Genomic DNA, 17,903 nt, shown 5'->3' on the forward strand with positions numbered 1-17,903 from the left:
ACAACAGAATTTTGCTAGCCCATATGAGGCTGAAATAAGAAGTCATCTGTCTGTACTGCAGGCTTTGCTGAGCAATGAAGACAACGACATTGAACTGGAAAAAGCCTGCTAGTTCCCTTTCACCTGTTTGTTTAGTATTGCTTTATTTCCTCTTAGAACTGAGCTCTAAGATAAACAGTCCAGCTCTTGGAGAGCAGCTTTCCATGTAGACCATTTGGATTGTGCAGAAGAGGAAATATGTTGCTTGCTTCCCCATTTAACACCAGGGAAATTCACACCAACGAAGCCCAAAGAACGCTTTCAGCAACAAATCTTAAAGACCCTGCTTCAACCCGCTGCAGCCGAAAGGCAATCGTGGCTTATATCCTCAGGTTTCTGAAATCAGAAGAGAATTAGAAGCGCTTCCTGCCTGACTATTGCTGCTCCCCTCTAAGAATTCTTCAGAAGAGATTCATCAGAGATATTCTGATGAAAACCAGAACCAGAAAAGATGAAATTGTTAGTTATATAGTGTTCATTGCAGCCCCTTCGTAAGAAGTAAAAGGGGGACTGAGAGGGGAATTCAGCTGTGGCGTAGCTTTTACAGGACTGGTAAAGTCCACCTGATCCTTCCACATTCAGTTTCTCATCAAAATGTTTAGTATGACACAATCTGCCATAAAAATGACAGCTTTGAATTCCTTATGCTTTATTTTTCTGCTGATAAAGGACCCTTGAGCTTTCAACAGTGATTTGGGTATTTACATGTCTCTATTCACGTAAACATGGTGGTTTTGAAACAAATTCTCATGGCCTATCTCTACTAAGATCTAAGCAGCCACCTCTTTTCCTGTATGCAGAAACACCCTGCATAGATCTGTGGTACTGGATGCATCCTGAGAATTATGTATTCGTAACCAGCATCAATTAAAGTGCAACATTCAAATCTGTATCAACAGCAGCAGACAGAAACACTTGCATATCCCAAAAAAGCAATCTACTTTGAAGTGTAAAAAGTCGCAGTTTTTCAAAGGGAGCAATACAGTGCTAACAAGCAGAACAATTAAAGCTTGCTTAAAGCTTGCTGAATGGGTTTAATTGAAATGTATTTTGATTTGTACTGACAGCACACTACAACTGCTGTTTTCCAGGGTAGGTATGCTGTGGTTGAGGGGAAAACATAAAAATATCAGAACCGATGCAACATAACTCAAAATTAGTTACTTTCTACGTGAGCGAACAGTATGTAAAGACTTATTTTGGAGGATTTTCGTAACTGTAAAACAACCATCACGATCATGCTCTTGAATGATTTCTCTACTAAGCTGCAGAAAGCACCTCTGTCCTGATCACTGAGTCTGTCTACCAGCTTCTACCACAAGGAGCTTTACAGATACACTAATATAGGAGCTACCCTACTTTGGCATGAGAATACCCGAGGGTGCCTCACAGAGACCTTAGTGACTTACAGACTTGAAGCAGTTTGTCATGGACTGTCATTTTACCATTTTAGCCAGTACTATGGCTAAACTCTTCATTCTTTTGTACGCATTATTTTTACAGAAAAATACAGGTGAAATATAATTGAAAAAGTAGCGCACATTTAAGACCAGTTGTGGAGCCCCAAAAAGCAGTCAGTACTCATGGTTCTTAGCAGAAAACCCTTCAGCTCATCAGGGTTTCTGGTACAGAAGAACTGGGATATCGGGTATCAGGAACCACATATATGAAATATGCCTACCTTTCTATACACTGTTTCAAGTTCTGGTGCAATGCCTTCTTCCAATGAGAATATTGGAGGCCTAGTAGAAGACTGTTTAATTGGATTAGGCAACGCTAAGATTTTGCCATCATCACCAAACCAATCCTTCCCCTACAAATAAAAACAGAATTTTACATTGTTTCTTACTTTATATAGAAATAACTTGCAAAATTGTAGTTCTTACGAAAAGCAATTATGGAATAAATATGAATAAATATGAATTGTCTATAACTGAATTAACCAAAACTTTTCTAAGACACCAAAATGAGATCTTCAAATATACTATAGATAAGTTTTGAAATCAAAAGACCAAGACCAAAGCTTGCTCAAACTTTAAAGATACTGAATTTTTTCCTCCAAGATTCAGTGTTACAAATTTGAAGGAAAAAAGAAAAAAATAAATCAACACTTACATCACTTAACATTTAAATGTTGTGTTTTCTTAAATCACTAAAATTGATAGAATTGTAATGTTTTACACAAGACTGTCACCCACATCTTCAAATTGGATTATAAAAATCATAAAGCAAAGAATTAAAGAGCTAAACGGCAGCTCAGAGAGATCATTTATCAAAGCATCTCTCAACTCTTATAGCACACAACCTGAACTAATTAAACAGCATGTATGAAAGCAGATGAGGTATGTATCTTAGACACCGATTGCTATCCATGGCTTCACATGTTAAACGATGTCCTAATTAATCCCTCTACTCCCATGACCTGGATTCAAGAATAGCTTAAACCAGTGCAGCTGATGAAAGATGCTGGCCTCCCCAATTATTCCCACACCTGGTTTAAGCTGACCCTAGAACCAAACATTGATGTGGTAACATGGTGCAGCAAACCAGAAAACTAACTGGGTTAATGCTGACCAGTTAAAAATTTTAGATCCAAATATTACCAATCTGATTCACAAAAAACCTCTGGTAGCCCCAGAAGAATTAACAGAATCATAATAAAATATAAAGGGCAACTGCTGTATAGTAGCTTAACTCTGTACTAAACTATACATGCCTTACTGTGTATAGAAGGATAATATAGCAGGATAAAATATATCCAAGCCACCTTCACGGGTGTTTCCATAAGCCATTCTTAAAAATCTAAATGGATTCTAAAACCTCTTCCAATAATCTATACCAATATTTAATTACCCTTACTGATCAGTCTGATCAGTAAATTTCTACAAGTCTGTAACTTCATATTACCTTCAGCGGACACAAAAAACAGCCATTCCATATTGTTTCCTTCTGTTATCATCTTCTAATAAACAACAACAACAGTGGCCAGCTCACCTAGGTCTTTATACATACCACTAGCTCTTACTGCATTTTATTAAAAAAAGTAAATTATAATTACCCCTACTGCAACCAGACTCTGGCACAGACAAGTGAAGTGATTCATTCCCCAGCAGACTACAAGCAGAGCCAGGAAAACATACCAGTTTTCGAAGACCCAGTCTGGTGCTCTGACTATTGGGATACACTAAAACACACTCCTACAAAAATCCCCATTTCATGACATCTGATACTGCTAAACATTTTAAAGATGAAAGCCCCAGATTACCATGACCATCCACCTACTTAACAAAATAAAATCCTGATAAATAAAGGATTTTAAAAAGACAACTAAGAAGGTAGTAGTAACTTACTTGCTCCTGTCTGAGTATTCTGTTTTCTAAAATATTTTGATTAGACTGTGATACAAAGGGCCTTTCTCCTGTGTAAAGACCCTCATCCTCAAGGTACCTAGGCTCCATGTTTTCACGGATCTTCTCAGAAGCAGGCACTAATGAGAAATTAAATAGGAATGCATGTAAAATATCTTGTAACTGTAGTTCTAGTTTATTAATTCTCTAAGAGCCTATGGCATTCTTAAAACAAATGGCACTACATACTAAGCATGCTGTCAGAAATATTTTAGCTAGGAAAACCGCAATAAATGTGTAATCAAAACAGGTCCTTTTCTTAATTGGGACAGATCCACAGCTTAAATGTATCATAAAAGTGTCACAAGTCTTCTAAACAGATAATTAAACATTTCCTCACAAAAAAACCCCACTTCAAATAACTTAGTAAGTTTAGTTTTAATGGTTGCTTGCATAACAGTGTAAAAACCCTTTAGCAGCAACAACTGACTATACAAAACATTTCTAAGTGTTTCCCATATAAAGTGAAACTTCAAGTAAGATTAATCCAAACTACTATTACTAGTTTGCTTAAGCTACTCTCGTGCAAAACACAAAACACACATAAAAAGTCAAGTTAGCCCAATAACAGCAGGCGGAATTCCTTAAAGCCTGCCCGCAGGATTATTTCACTGGTGTGTATGGGCTCAGTATTTTTCAAGGAGCAATCTCAAAACAGGGAGAGATTATACTGAGGGTTACAATAAAAGATATCCCCTAAATCAGAAAACAGCGGACCACACTGGAAGCAGTCAGAACTAAGTTACAAGACATGAAAAACCAGAGGCACCCAATGTCAAATATTTTGACATTACATTGCAAGCTGTGCTGATGCCATTCTGGTACAGACCACTTAGAGACTCGCTTCTGTTTCTTCCACCTCAAATATTAAATAGCAAGTGATATTATTCAACAGGTTTTTTCAGACTTTGCAGTTCTGTGGGAATAAGGCAAGAAGGTCACAGACATGATCAATGCTGACTAACTATTTCCAATTCACAAAAACAGATTTTGGGAAAAGGGTCCCCTGAACTACAAAAATCCTTACTTTACTTACATGACTCGACAAACCTGCCATATGGAAAAAATTGCAGATGTGGCCAAGTGAAGAAATAGTGTAATTTACAATGTACAGCGCATGAGCCAGTCTTAGCACCTAAATGTGTGTAGCCAGTAACCTGTTGCATATGCTAAATAATTTAATAGCTAAACCCCAGTGAAAGAGGGGTCAGCCATCTTGCATTTACTACAGACAGCACTAAGGTCATTACATCAGAGCAACTGGTGTGCCCTGAGTTCACTTGCTAGTGTACCACCTCATGACTTGCTGAGGCGTGCATCTTCCTAGTTAATCCATTTTGTCAGACCTTTTCAGACTTGATCGGATGATCAGTGTCAGAGAACCACAATTAAATATCTCTCTGCTGCCAGAAACAGTCCGATGCAAGATTTTTCAGCATATCAAAGGGTGCCATGCTATGCAAAATCAAGGAACAAAATGGAAAAGCACAATCTTCATACCTGCTAGCATGCTGGGAACGAAGAGAAATTCTTTTTCCTTTTTCAGTTGCTCAGAGTAGCTTTCGCAACCAGCAGGTATCATTACTAGAAAATCTTCGGCTGACTGCCCTATAATGAATAAATCATCATCTTTAACTAGGCGTACATCTTCATCCTATAGTTTAGGTGCAAACGCCTCTGTTAGTTTGTCTGTTTCTTAGACTGGAGATCTTTTGATATACTTTCAGGATTTTTAAGGAAACAAAAGTTGCCACTTTGTATTAGATGATTAAAATTAATTCAAGAAGCCTGAATAAAAATTTGAGCATTTATTCTATAGCTCACACCGTTTCATCCTCCTCTTGTTCATCCTCATGGGTTTCTACACATTCTTCTTCTGCCTCCTCTTCTTCATTTAATTCATGCCTTTGCCTGGCTCCAGCCTTTATAGTCTCTGGTTCAGGATCAAAATTGAAGGTAAAGAAATTGTATGCTTCTTCACTGGAAGGAAAATCATTCTGGAACTAACAAAAGACAACAAAGATACTTTAATATCACATTTATAAGAAATTTAGGGCAAGTGAAGATATCTTTCTATTAATAATAGCAATAACAGCATGTATAAACACTTCACAGGATAATAATTATTTTATCTCAAAGCGAACTCACCCAAATGCTGAAGCCAACTGAAATTTTTAAATTATACATGAAACTTTCTCTATTGCTGTACTACTATTTCATTAAATATTTCTTGCAATGTTTTATTAAAAAAAGTTACCTGGTTTAACTTACCCAGATTATTGTTTTAAATATAAACAATTTGGGAATGAGAAATGCCAAAGTTTAAATTTTGGCAATAACGCAGATATCCAGGTGAAGGATATGAAGAGAAATTTCTACTGGCATTTTGCCTCTGAAAGACCCAGGCCCCTTTAGTGTTAGGATGAATCCTCTAATAAAAGAATTAACAGTAGCGTTCTGTGGCTAATAAATATCAATATACTAATCTGTGAATTGCTTTAACTGCCAGTTGGTGGCATTCGATAAAAAGGATTTAAACAGAAGAAACATTTTTGCTCCAAGCTCCAGTAATCGTGTCCAGATGGATTTACCTTTTTTTTTTAAAAAAAAATCAAATGACCCAAACCCCTTCTTATATCTGTTGAAGGTTGCCTTTTTATACTTCAATTGTTGGCATATACTGCTTGTGAATTTTTAAATTAAATAAAACCCTCTCCACTGTTAAAAACTGAATTCTGTCTGCTGCTTCAAACTGAATCATGAAGCCATATGAAGTTTAAATTAAATTAATATCAGTTATTGAAATGAAGGAATTGGTACTTACTGTTGAATTTTGCTTAAGCTTTTTTACAGATTCACGAAACTTTACTTTTGATGGTAAGTGGGATTCATCCTCTTGCACCTCTCTAAATGTATTATTAGCAGACTGCATAAAAATATATACAAGTTATGGCATACATTTATTGATCCATAAAAAAAAGACAAATAGCTGAATGCAGAGATCAGATATTGCATTTTCACAGAAAAAAAACAGCAAACAAACAAAAACACACAAAAAACCCCACAGTCACTGTGGTAACAATTATACTGATTTTGTATTTATTTTAAAAGAGTACATCTAATTATTACTTAACTCCCTTCTCCTTTGGGTCAAGAAATAGACTGCAGAGTATGAAGAAATGGTTCACTGCATAAATGTTAGCTTCTTTTTTTCACTGCTGATGAGATCATAGTTTCTGCGCTCCTGAACACAAGCTAATCTCCGCAAGGGGAAGAAATGGGGTAGCAGTGCAAAATCTTCCCATCTACAAACGAGAGGCTGACCGACAACACAAGCCGGGCAGCGGTGGCAAGGGTGCTGCTGACAGACACTGCTGCCCAGGGAAGGGAATCAGGCAGCTAAGGACAGCTTCTCATGTAGCCCCTGCTGCAATCAGGAAAAGCCTATTTGGTATTATTCATAAGAGGTGGTGTTCATTGCTTGGGTGCTTAAATACAGATTTGATTATTTGTTTTGTTCTCTCTCAAACAACTATTGCTAGGCTACTCTAAAACTCCGTTGACGATACTCCTCTACATTTTCAAGAAAGGAGGTAGCATCGTTATCCATCTCCAGTTTTCTGAAGCCTCATCTCCCCCTACACACAGATCACTGTCAACACCACCGGTTCTGAGGTTGCTTCAGCAAGTTCTCGTATGTGCTTCAGAGTGATTTTCATCAGGCTCAGCCAACATAAACACACCGAACGTTCTACCTGGTTTTCCACCTTGTGGCCTGAATTCTTAGATTAAAGGAAGATATTTCTCAAGTTTACATCTATTCAACCTAAACTTGAAAATAAAAATAGCAAAAAGAAAATCTCAAACCCTGGTAATCCGATGGCTAGTTGTTTAACAAAAAAACAATACTTCATACATGTATAAGTACGTACAGGAAACAAAACCAACACATGGAAGGTTTCATATATACTTTATATAAAATAAGTAACCAATTTTAATAAGGGTATCACTTCCATATTTTCCTAAAACAAGTATTTGAAAACAATACTACTTAACTGAAAGCTATGACAACTACTTTTTATAAGAAAATACTGCCAAAAACCTCCCCACAACCTACATGAATTGGTAATTCTGCTCTAGACAAGCAATTTGCCTGGGCTAATTCATAGTGTTGGGAATTCCAGACAAAAATGTTACTGCTACATGTTATCATTTCCTGGGCAGCATACACATTCTTTGGAGCACATCTGCTACAGGCAAGCAATCTCTTTGTGAATTCTGAAGAACATCCGGGTGCAAGTTCTGCCTTTGGTGTTTTTTATATACAAAATTCGTTTTCTAACAAAGAACATGCTAATACTAAAAAAATCCCTGAATATAAAATTGTAACAAGGAAATACAACACAGTACAATGACATAATACCTAGCCTTTAGTGATTACACTGTGCAAATTTATATAAAGCTATAATACAGTGGTCCTTTCCATTACAGTAGCTTTTAAATACTTCAAAGCATCTTAAGTGACAGAAGTCATGAACCTGTAAATGACAGAAGTTTCACATGATGTCTATACTATGCTGAAAGCAAATTATTATTGTTAAATATGTACATTAAAAGCAATATTCAGAAAGGTTCCTTCCTGGTTACTAATTCAAATAGTGTAATTTTGATCCCATTAAAATAAATGAAGTTGTTCTTCAATACTAGGTGTAGTCCTTGATGTATTTCATGTTTCACATTCATTTTCTCATTATCAGAACAGCAAGACCCAATGCACCTTCTTACCGCTTTATCCAGTCTGACTTCTGTTTTCCTTTCTCTGATGGTTTTTAAACGCCTCGATCGTGGACTGGAGTCTTCTTGCAATAAAGTAATTTCTGCTTTTGACTAAGCAAACAAAAAAAATGCTTAGCTGTAATAGAAATACAATAAAATATAAGCTACAGTAATTTTCAGGAACTCAAGAACTTATACACATTTGCGTTAGGGACAGAATCTTTTAACTATATAATCAGCTTAAGTGATTTTACAGACCTAGATGTTAATAGCCCTTATTAAATTGCAAAGTAAACTTACACAGAAATCCACTGATTTCAAAATAGTGTAAGAATTTTTTGACAAAAATACAAGAATAATTTTGTAATGATTGTATCATTTGAATTACAAAACAATGATAACTTTTATATTATTAAAAAAAAACCAAATTAAAAATAACCTTTAAAAAATATAGCAACAGAAATATACCGGAAAACAACTGTACTGATGAACCAAGTAGTAGTATTTTGGCATTACAAATAAGAACAGCAGATATCCCAACTCAGATTTACATAACACTAAGCAAGGAAAATGAAGTGAATGGTACTTAAGACTAAAGTCAACCAAACAGGACTTCTGAAGGATTCTCACCCTTGCTGCTTTTAGTTTCTCTCTCATTCGCTCCCTAACAGAAAATTCTGCAAAGCCTGTCCTCGATGTAGAAGGAACAGGTGGCAAGTCTGAAACAGAGAAAACACACTAACATGGTTAAATTGTTTTCTGAAAGGAACTTTAAATTATGAAAAATAAATCCATATATACCAAAAAGAGCACCATTTTCCAACAGACAGAACTTGCATGAGACAATGCAAAGGAATGAAACTTTTTGGAATTCAGACCTTAAAGATTATCACTTAAACACCTTTAGCAGCGGTGGATCTACCTTTTGTTACACACTATGCACCACCTTAAGTAAAGCACATACACACGTTTTTTTCTACTAAATATATGTAAAGAATTACCTGGCATTTTATGAGCTGTTAGCCAGAGCTGTCTAGATCTAATTTTGAATGGTGATGTGCTCTAAATACTGATACAGGTGTGATAAGAACAGTAAAGAATTTACAGACTTGCTTCTTTTTTCAGCTTAGAGCTACCTACTTTCTGTAGTGACAAAACATTAGTTTCTCCAGCAGTGTTTTTGTGCTATAGCTCTAGTACAATCAAGAGAGTAAGATGTACTTTACACTGTCCCATGTATGACTGGCACCATCACCAAGTAACTTCCCACTTCACGCACAAGCTAGTCTCAGATCTGCTTGTGCCACCTCTCTGGAATCAACAAATCACCTCCTCCAAGCTCAAGAGCAGTCTGTCCCCATGCTCAGAAAGTCAAGCAAGACCCTCAGGAGGCTACACAGATGAACTAACTCAACTCACACCTAAAAAGAAAACTTATAAGAGATGTAAACAGGGACAGGTGACCTGGGAGGAATACTACAACACTGTCCGACCATGCAGGGACAGGCTTAGGAAAGCCACAGCCCACCTTGACTTCAGTCTGGCAATGGATGTGATGGTCAACAAGATGGGATATTACAGGTGCTTTAGCAGCAAAAGGAAGACCAGGGAAAATGGTTACCTGCTGCTTAATGGGGCAGGGGACGTGGTGACAGGTAACACCAAAAAGACCCAAGTAATCAGCGCATTCTTCATCTCAGTTTTTACTGCCATCAGGAATACCAGGCCCCAGAGACCAGTGGAAAAGCCAGGGCAGCAAAAACTTATCCTCGATAGAGGAAGATCAAGTAAGGCCACATTTTAAAAACTGGGCATACACAAATCCATGGGTCCTAATTGGATGCTCCTATGAGCACCAAGGGAGCTGATGAACATCACCTCAAGGCCACTCTCAACTATCTTTAAAAGATTTTGGTGATGGTCAAGAGAGGGTCCTGAGGAGATAAAGTGAGCAAACACCACCCCTGTCTTCAAGGAGGAGAATCTGGGGAATTACGGGCTGGTCAGCCTCATCTTAATGTCCAAGGTGATGGAGCAAATAATCCCGGAAACTGCTGCCAAATATGTTAGTGCAAGATGAAAACTGAGAGTCATCAGCATGGATTTATGAAGGGGAGAAACTTCTACCTGACCAATAAGCCAACTTTCCATGACGAGATAACTGGGTTAGTGGATGAAAGGAAAGCAGTAGATGTTGTTTATCACCATTTCCTGTAACATCCTTACAGAGAAACTGATGAAATATAGGCTACATAAGTAGGTGGACTGAAAATTGGCTGAACTGTTGGGCTCAAAGTGTTGTGACCAGTAGTGCTAAGTCGAGCTGGAGGCGATTACTACAGCTGTACCCCTTGGGTTGATTTCAAACAAACAAATCCCACAACCTACCCTCCAACTTCGAGAACTCCTCAAAACTCTACATTTTTTTGGATCAGGTATTCTCTGCTGATCTTGTGAAACTTAAAAATCTGAGTTACCACATTTGGACCCTGACTTGGGTAATCATGTGATTATGGGAAAGGAGAACTACTGTTTGTTGCAGGCTTTGAATTGCTGCTCCCAAAATTTCTTCCATAATTAAAACTGAATGAGAAGGTGTCTTTGACAACCAAGCTTATCAGGGCCTCCTTTTCCTTTGAGGGACTGATGGCATTCCTCCCCCTTATCTTCCACATGTCAGATCCAGTTAAAATATGACTTCTTCAGGTAGATTCAGTAAATATTAGTAGGGTGACCCTATAGCATACTGTATTCCCTGTTACCCAAATAATAAGAATTAATAATTATCCAGCTGTTTACGGAAAAGCTACGGTCTTGGTGTCAGAAATACAAAGTAGTGGATACCTACAACCCATCCTCTCATATACACACAAATGAAAAACATTTAAAATGTCCAATATAAATGAGATTGTATGTATAAGCAAATGGCAACACTTGCAGGAGCTTTCCGTATTAAATACAATTATGGTTGTCTTCTGCATGGTATTTTGAGGAGGTACCCATCTCCCTCTCACGGATTGCACTACCACTGGAAAAGAGTAAAGGTTCTCCTCTTTATAAAAGTCTCCAAAATATTTTTAGCTGAAAACATAGTTTTATATACCTAATAGCTTCAAAAGTCATCACTTAGAGTGTTTTTCTATTTGAAAGACCTGATTAATTTCTTTGTTAACAAAACTGATTCTAGCTATATAATTGTCTCCCCATCTACAGAGACCTCTACAGTCTCACTGGAGCCCTAGAGTTCACCTGGAAATTCTCAGGAGCTTACTGAAAGTTTAACTTTGAGACATGAAATATTAACTTTTTAAAGATAAATGCTTTACATCCCTTCTTATATGCGGAATCCTCAGATCTTACTTTTTTCTCCTGAAATTCTGTAACTAGCTTTTATTTCCAGAAGGAGCTCCATTGTTCCACACATTGGCCTTTTTACTGGAACAACTGTAAGATGATTAGCAGGAAAAAACCATAACTCTTTCTGTACATGTGCTTTGTAGTGCATAGCTTTTTTTTCCCTTTAATTTTTAATCTGTGAACACATGACATTCTAGGTAAAATTTTTCTAGTTCTCTCCACTTATAGAATTATATTACTTGTCAGTTCTCCGAGTCAAATACTGCTTTGTTCTTTGCCCTTAAGAAAGAACATTGTTTGCAAGATCTAAGTAAAGGGTGATTTCAGGTTTATATAAGGCATTAAATTCATGAAAAGGAGATAAACCAGCAAAGGGTAAGGGCTTAGGATTGGTAATGTCACACAACATATATCACATTATGGCTGATTCAATATTATTCCAAGAGATTTACTGGTGGCAGAAAATACTGTATGTTGAATATACAACTTAAACATTTAAAGGCTACCTACTATACCAAAGTGCAATCTAATTTCTAAGATTACCTTAGTGCGCTGTCATTTAGAAAAGAAAAACACATTTAGATAAACTCCACTAACAGTGATTCTACTCAGAAACATCAAAAGATTTGTGAGAATCCTAATATTTTCAAATTACACAATTTACTGCCTGTATTTGTAAAATGAAGCATTCATCCTATTTGGAAACTTTCAGAAAAAAAAGAACAAGGTACAAAGTGAATATCACTAGCATAAGAAATATAAGAGAAAAGCAAGCATCCCATAACTACTTCCTTACCAAGAGGAATACTAGAAACAGAAATAAGCAAGTACTCAGCCGAGACACTAAAAGATGACACACAGAAAAGCCGATTTGCATTTTGTCTTTTCTAACAAGGAGCACAGTATGAGTAAGAACAGGGTAAGTATTAATGACAAAACAGAAACAAGAGCTAGTTAAATATTCATCAGACTGAGCTAATTAAAACCATCATGGCAGGGCATCCAATAATGAACTGACTGCAGCAAAATCAGAACCATTAGTGATTCTGAGAAGTGATGGAGAACAGGCAAGTTCCAAAATCCCGGGCAAGTGCGTTTTTTAAGAAATGGGAAAGAGTGAGCTGCGGAAGCATACACAAGTCAGTCTAACTTCAACTTTATAAAAAACACTCAACCTATTTGTAAATATTTAGAAGACAGTAAATTAGTTAGCAACAGAAGGCCTAGATTAGCCAAGATCAAATGAGCTTGCCTTATAAAAAGCCTCTCTCAGTAGGAAATATTTTGATTAAAAGACGGGGGTGGGGGGTGCATGCAAGTCACTGGAAAACCACATTTTAAAAGATAAGCAAGTAACAGTTAATAAATTCAAACCCCATACTGAGTAGGTATTTTCTGGGTCTGCCTCAATCTAATGCCTTTAAAACATTTATTAACGATTTGAATGATGGAATAATGTCTATCTGTGTATAAAACATGCAGGCAAGAACTGTCAGTCACTGCTCAAAGACTGACTTTGAAGAGTTTCTGGAATGAAGAAAAAACTTCAATATCTTTTACAATTTCAAGCTCACAAAAGGTTGTTGCACACAGAAAGGCTCTGTCTGCTGGAAATGAAAATGATGGGCTTTAATTGCAATAAAGAAGGTGGTTACACACTGGAAAAGATTTTTAACTTTTGGGGTATTTTAGAATTGTAACCAAGTCCCTTAAATAGTTACAGAATCTTTGGTGGTGCAAGCTTTTAAGTTAAAACAAAACAAAACACAAACAAACAAACCCAAACAACCAAAAAAAACCCCACCAATGCCTGGTATCAAGACTTAAATAGAGTTGAAATGACTTAAGGGGAAAAGTTGGTCTAAGTTAGATTTTGATTTACCTTCTGTGACTTTGTGACCATTGTATTCTGTTCAGTTAGCATGTAAAAACATACTCTATGCCATTGGAGCAAATGCCTCACTTTAATTCCATTCTGATAAATGAAAACTAGAAAGCAATAGATTAGAACCTGCTTTTGATCTTCTGAAATACGTGACAATTGCTTGTAAACTTTTCCAGACAGGTTAAAGTGAGCAGCGTAAACATGCAAAATTAGTGCAGAAACAATCTGCCACTACTTTAAGCACCTCTTAAAGCATCAGAACTGATGCTCTGTATGCAGATTTCTTTATGAATGAACTGGTTCCTTGTAAGAAACGGGAATTATCCTTCCTATACATAATGAAAAAAATTTAAGGCTTTAATAGTTGCAGTAAAATTAATTCAATGTATCAATTATTGTGGGATCCTGCAGTCCCTTGAAAAAAGGACCACATGAAAATTTTTTTATTTTTTTCTCTGTACATATGCTTTTGTTCTGCTTATGTGAATGGGCTCTACAGCCAACTAATTTGTGCTTAACTTCAAAAAATATTTTTTAAGTGAAAGAATGAGACTGATATCCATGAGAGCATTACTTCGCAAGATCAGCATCACAGGCCTGTATCAAAAATTTTACACCACATTTTACATTGGAAGTGTCATTATCCTACAATGGCTCCATATTTTCCTTCAGGCAGATCTAACAAGCTTGCTGAATAGTCAAAGTGAAATGAAGCCAAACTGAGAACCTGAAAATGTTATCTCTTAAGTTTCTCCCTTGATTTCACCAGCACTCGGAATAGCCCAAACCCACGAGGTCTGTGTGACTTCACAGCTCTCTACGCTGACACAGACCCAGAACTGCTGCACGTATCTTGACACCAATCCCATATCTGAACAGGATGCAGAAACCAGGCATGAGGGAAAGTAGACAGACATTTGTGCTGTGAAGAAGCATGAACTACCAAAAAAAAAAAAAAAATAGGGAATGGTACTTTCCAGTATAGCTCCTAGAAACACTTTTGTATTTTTCATGGATAAAACCATTGCATAAATGCATAGCAAGAAAATCCAGAAACTGCACCCAAATAATGAACAAATTTAAAAAACCCAATAATGAAGAAAAAGATTTTGTAACACTGTGGTTGTCCTGGCTTCACAAGGGAATAACTATCAGACATGGGCCTTTTATTTAAAGCAATTCTTCTTTTGCTGACTAGTGGACTGACCTATAGCCAAGTCCCTCCATTTAAGAAAGGTATATAGGCATCTAAGCACATGCATAATTACATTATAGTAAAATGATACATTTCTACCATCGGACTGCATTAAAAAATAGTAGAGACTGACTGAATGCTTAAAAGACTAATAGGGACAGGGAATATGATGAACATTAAGTGAAGAAAGAGCTGATGGATATGCTTCAAGACAAGTCTGCCATGGTGGGACCATAATGAGAAAATGATCATACCGTGCTAGCATAAATTAAACCAATTATTTAAGGGACATATAAATTGATAATTCCACAAATATTACCTACTTCCCAGTTGTGTTATAATACAGTTCCCCTTTCACAAAAAGGGTGAGTGTATGTCCGCCTGTGTTGTATACTTTCAGCACCACAAATTTAACATAAACAATGAACAAATATGGTGACAACCACGATAAACTAAAAAGGCCTAGGAATAGAGGCAATGTGTTGTCACAGGCACTAAAGCAAAACCAAAACAAGATAGCAGAAGAAAAGGCTATGTAGAATTTTTCAACAGCACCTGGAAAATGGGGGAGTTTACTTTTTTTTTAAAAATGGTATCACTTGGCAAGTCAATGATAAGCAGAAATTCATGCACAGGTCATCAGCCCAGTAAAGGCAGTGAGGAACTGAAAAGAAATCTACTTTTAACTTATGACTGGGCAACACAATAGCAAACATCAGCATCAACCTATTCAAATGCTTAATATACAGAAGATGGAAATTTAAATTATTTATAAATCTGTCAGACTGAATGCTAGGGGAAAAAATTGAAATAAGTTTTGGATAGATGCATAAAGACTTCAGGTCAAGGTACAGTCTTTCTCAAAAGTTAAGATGTAATTAAAAAAATAAATCGGATGAATTATACAGCAATTAAGCAAACCACTGATACAGTCTATTCAGAATACTACACACAGTACTTTTCACTCAATCATACAAAATTAGCAGAATACCAGGGATTTCAGAAGCAGTAACAAGTAACACAGCAAAATGCTTAAGAAAATGAAACATTTATTATGTAAGGGAACTAATAGCTAGTTTTCTTCCCAGAGTACTGCTGCGCTGTTCTGTTTATTCTTGCAAAACGAGCTTCTGTAAAAGAAAACAACCATCACTAGAGGGTGTCTCTTGATTTCCCCATGCAATCAATTATGAAAACTGTTTGGACTCCATCTGTCAGCAGCGTATCACTTCCTAGCACAAGTTGGCACAGTGAGACTCAAAAAACGTTCTAAAGTACACAGACCTTGAAAGAGCTGGAAACATCCCTGAATTGTAGATGTCGGTAACAAATACCATATTTTGCTAAAAGGAATTTAAGGACCACACATACATTTTATTTTTATAAGCCTTGATATCGATGAAAAACTACACACGTTTATACTTCACTGGATTTTGGTTTTATTGACTTTTGAATAATCTGTTCTTAGCTCTTTTATGCATCCTACTCAGGTATCCATAAAACCATGCACTAAGATTCACAACATTAAAGTTATCCAAACTATTTAACAAGAACATTGCAGAGATTTTGCTGAAAAAAATGGTTAGTTTTCAAGTACCAGCAACTTTCCAAGCCTGCAATCAGACATTCACTTCTAACAGCTTCCCAGTACATCACTCTCTTCTACTCTCCTACTTTGTGAGTAAATAATTTCAAAAGTGACAGTTAAAATATCCTATCAGTAAATCCATACACCACTATAAGCTTGAATAACACTTCAAGCACAAAATATGAGGTTCACATTCAAATATGTAAATGATGCATGTCTACACTACCACCTTTGAAAAACAGTGTATTTCGTGCAAGAACATTCATCCTTAAAATACCACAGGAATGTCTTTTTCCAGCAGTCTGGCTGTATGCATAATGCCGTGAGGTGACCTCGCACACGACGGACACACAGAGACACCCGTCCATCCCTGCTCTAATACTGAGAATGAAAAGCGAGCTTAACGAAGCCCTTCGAGGGCAAGAGTAGTTCGGCCGCCCCACGCTCCCCCCCTTACACGGGGATCCCGCAGCGATTTCTCTGCCCATGAGCTGACAGAGATCTCAGAGCGCACACCCGTAACCCAAGCGACACCCTACAGCCAGGGCAAAGCTGCCCCTCGGCGGCGTACCCCACCTCTCACACAGCCCCCAAAGCGCCAGGACCCGGCCGGGGGCGCGGGGACATGCGCCACATGGCGGCGCCGCCCCGCCCCGGCCCCGCCCACCGCAACAGCCGCAGTCACTCACCGCGCGGTGCCTGAGGGGCCGCACCGGACGCGGCTACCGCCATGCTGACGCCGCTGCGCTCCTCCGCTTGCGGCTCGGTGGGACCGGCGGCCTCCGGCAGCTGCAGCGGGACAGAAAGGGAGAGGGGCGGCGCATGAGTGAGGGGAGGGGAGCCGAGACGGGACGGGACGGGACGGGACGGGACGGGACGGGACGGGACGGGACGGGACCAGAAGCGGGCCTAGCGCCTGCAGCCGCCGCCGTGGGGACTCCGGCCCTGACGGGAGGGGAGGGAGGGGGCAAGAGCGAGGGAGCGCGCTTGCGGGCGGCCGGGTCCGACGATATGTGCGCATGTGCGGTAGGCGCAGCGGCCCGCCGAGCTCGGCCGCGGAGGCGGGGAAGCGGGCGCTGGGCACGCACCGTGTGCCTTCTGCGCCTGCGGGCTGCGGGGCCTTCCGCAGCCTTTCCTCCTGAGCAGGGCCCTCATCCAGGAGCTCCTCCTTTCACAGAGAGAGAGCGACCTGCGCTGTGGGGTGGGGGCTGGCCTTGCCTTCAGGCCCACGGAAGTAATCTCTATCAAAATAACCGATTTAAGCGATTTTCCCTGTATGTATGCATGTTCTGATGCCATTGGCAGGCTACTGTTCTGACACTGAAGTTAGCACACACTGCTGTTCATTAGCAAGATTAAAGTTTACTGACAGGTCTAAAGAGTCTTCCCTTACCTTTACGGTTCATTTCATACCACAAGAGGGGGTTTTTGTGGTTTTTTACCCTTTCTGACATTTTATTGACAAAGCACCAGACACAGTTTAAACATTACCACTTCAAAAGCATTTCTACATCTGAGAAAACAACTTTGTTTTTGTAACCTACTCCAGACTACATATATTTAACCAATAATCTGAAGATAATTTAATCAGCTCAGCGTTGGATCAATATGAAATAGAATTTAAAAGATACACATTAAAGGTGCCTGTTTCACAGC

At 38.3% G+C, this 17,903-nt stretch overlaps 1 protein-coding gene across 3 annotated transcripts in view; it reads right to left on the bottom strand.

The window, feature by feature from the left end:
- Nucleotides 1-17,903, bottom strand: part of LOC142056642 (complement C1q tumor necrosis factor-related protein 7) — a 125,843-nt gene that overhangs the window by 47,465 nt on the left and 60,475 nt on the right. For all 3 annotated transcript variants that reach the window (XM_075091840.1, XM_075091839.1, XM_075091841.1), the window contains exons 2-9: nt 16,937-17,036; nt 8,853-8,941; nt 8,232-8,333; nt 6,271-6,372; nt 5,273-5,449; nt 4,947-5,100; nt 3,390-3,526; nt 1,721-1,852 (exon numbers count right to left, since the gene is read on the bottom strand). In XM_075091840.1, coding sequence (XP_074947941.1) covers nt 1,721-1,852; nt 3,390-3,526; nt 4,947-5,100; nt 5,273-5,449; nt 6,271-6,372; nt 8,232-8,333; nt 8,853-8,941; nt 16,937-16,979 — 936 coding nt within the window. In that variant the 5' untranslated portion in view covers nt 16,980-17,036. The remainder of the gene's footprint in view (nt 1-1,720; nt 1,853-3,389; nt 3,527-4,946; nt 5,101-5,272; nt 5,450-6,270; nt 6,373-8,231; nt 8,334-8,852; nt 8,942-16,936; nt 17,037-17,903) is intronic.

This window comes from Phalacrocorax aristotelis, chromosome 4 (assembly GCF_949628215.1).
Source record: "Phalacrocorax aristotelis chromosome 4, bGulAri2.1, whole genome shotgun sequence".
Classification (NCBI taxonomy): domain Eukaryota; kingdom Metazoa; phylum Chordata; class Aves; order Suliformes; family Phalacrocoracidae; genus Phalacrocorax; species Phalacrocorax aristotelis.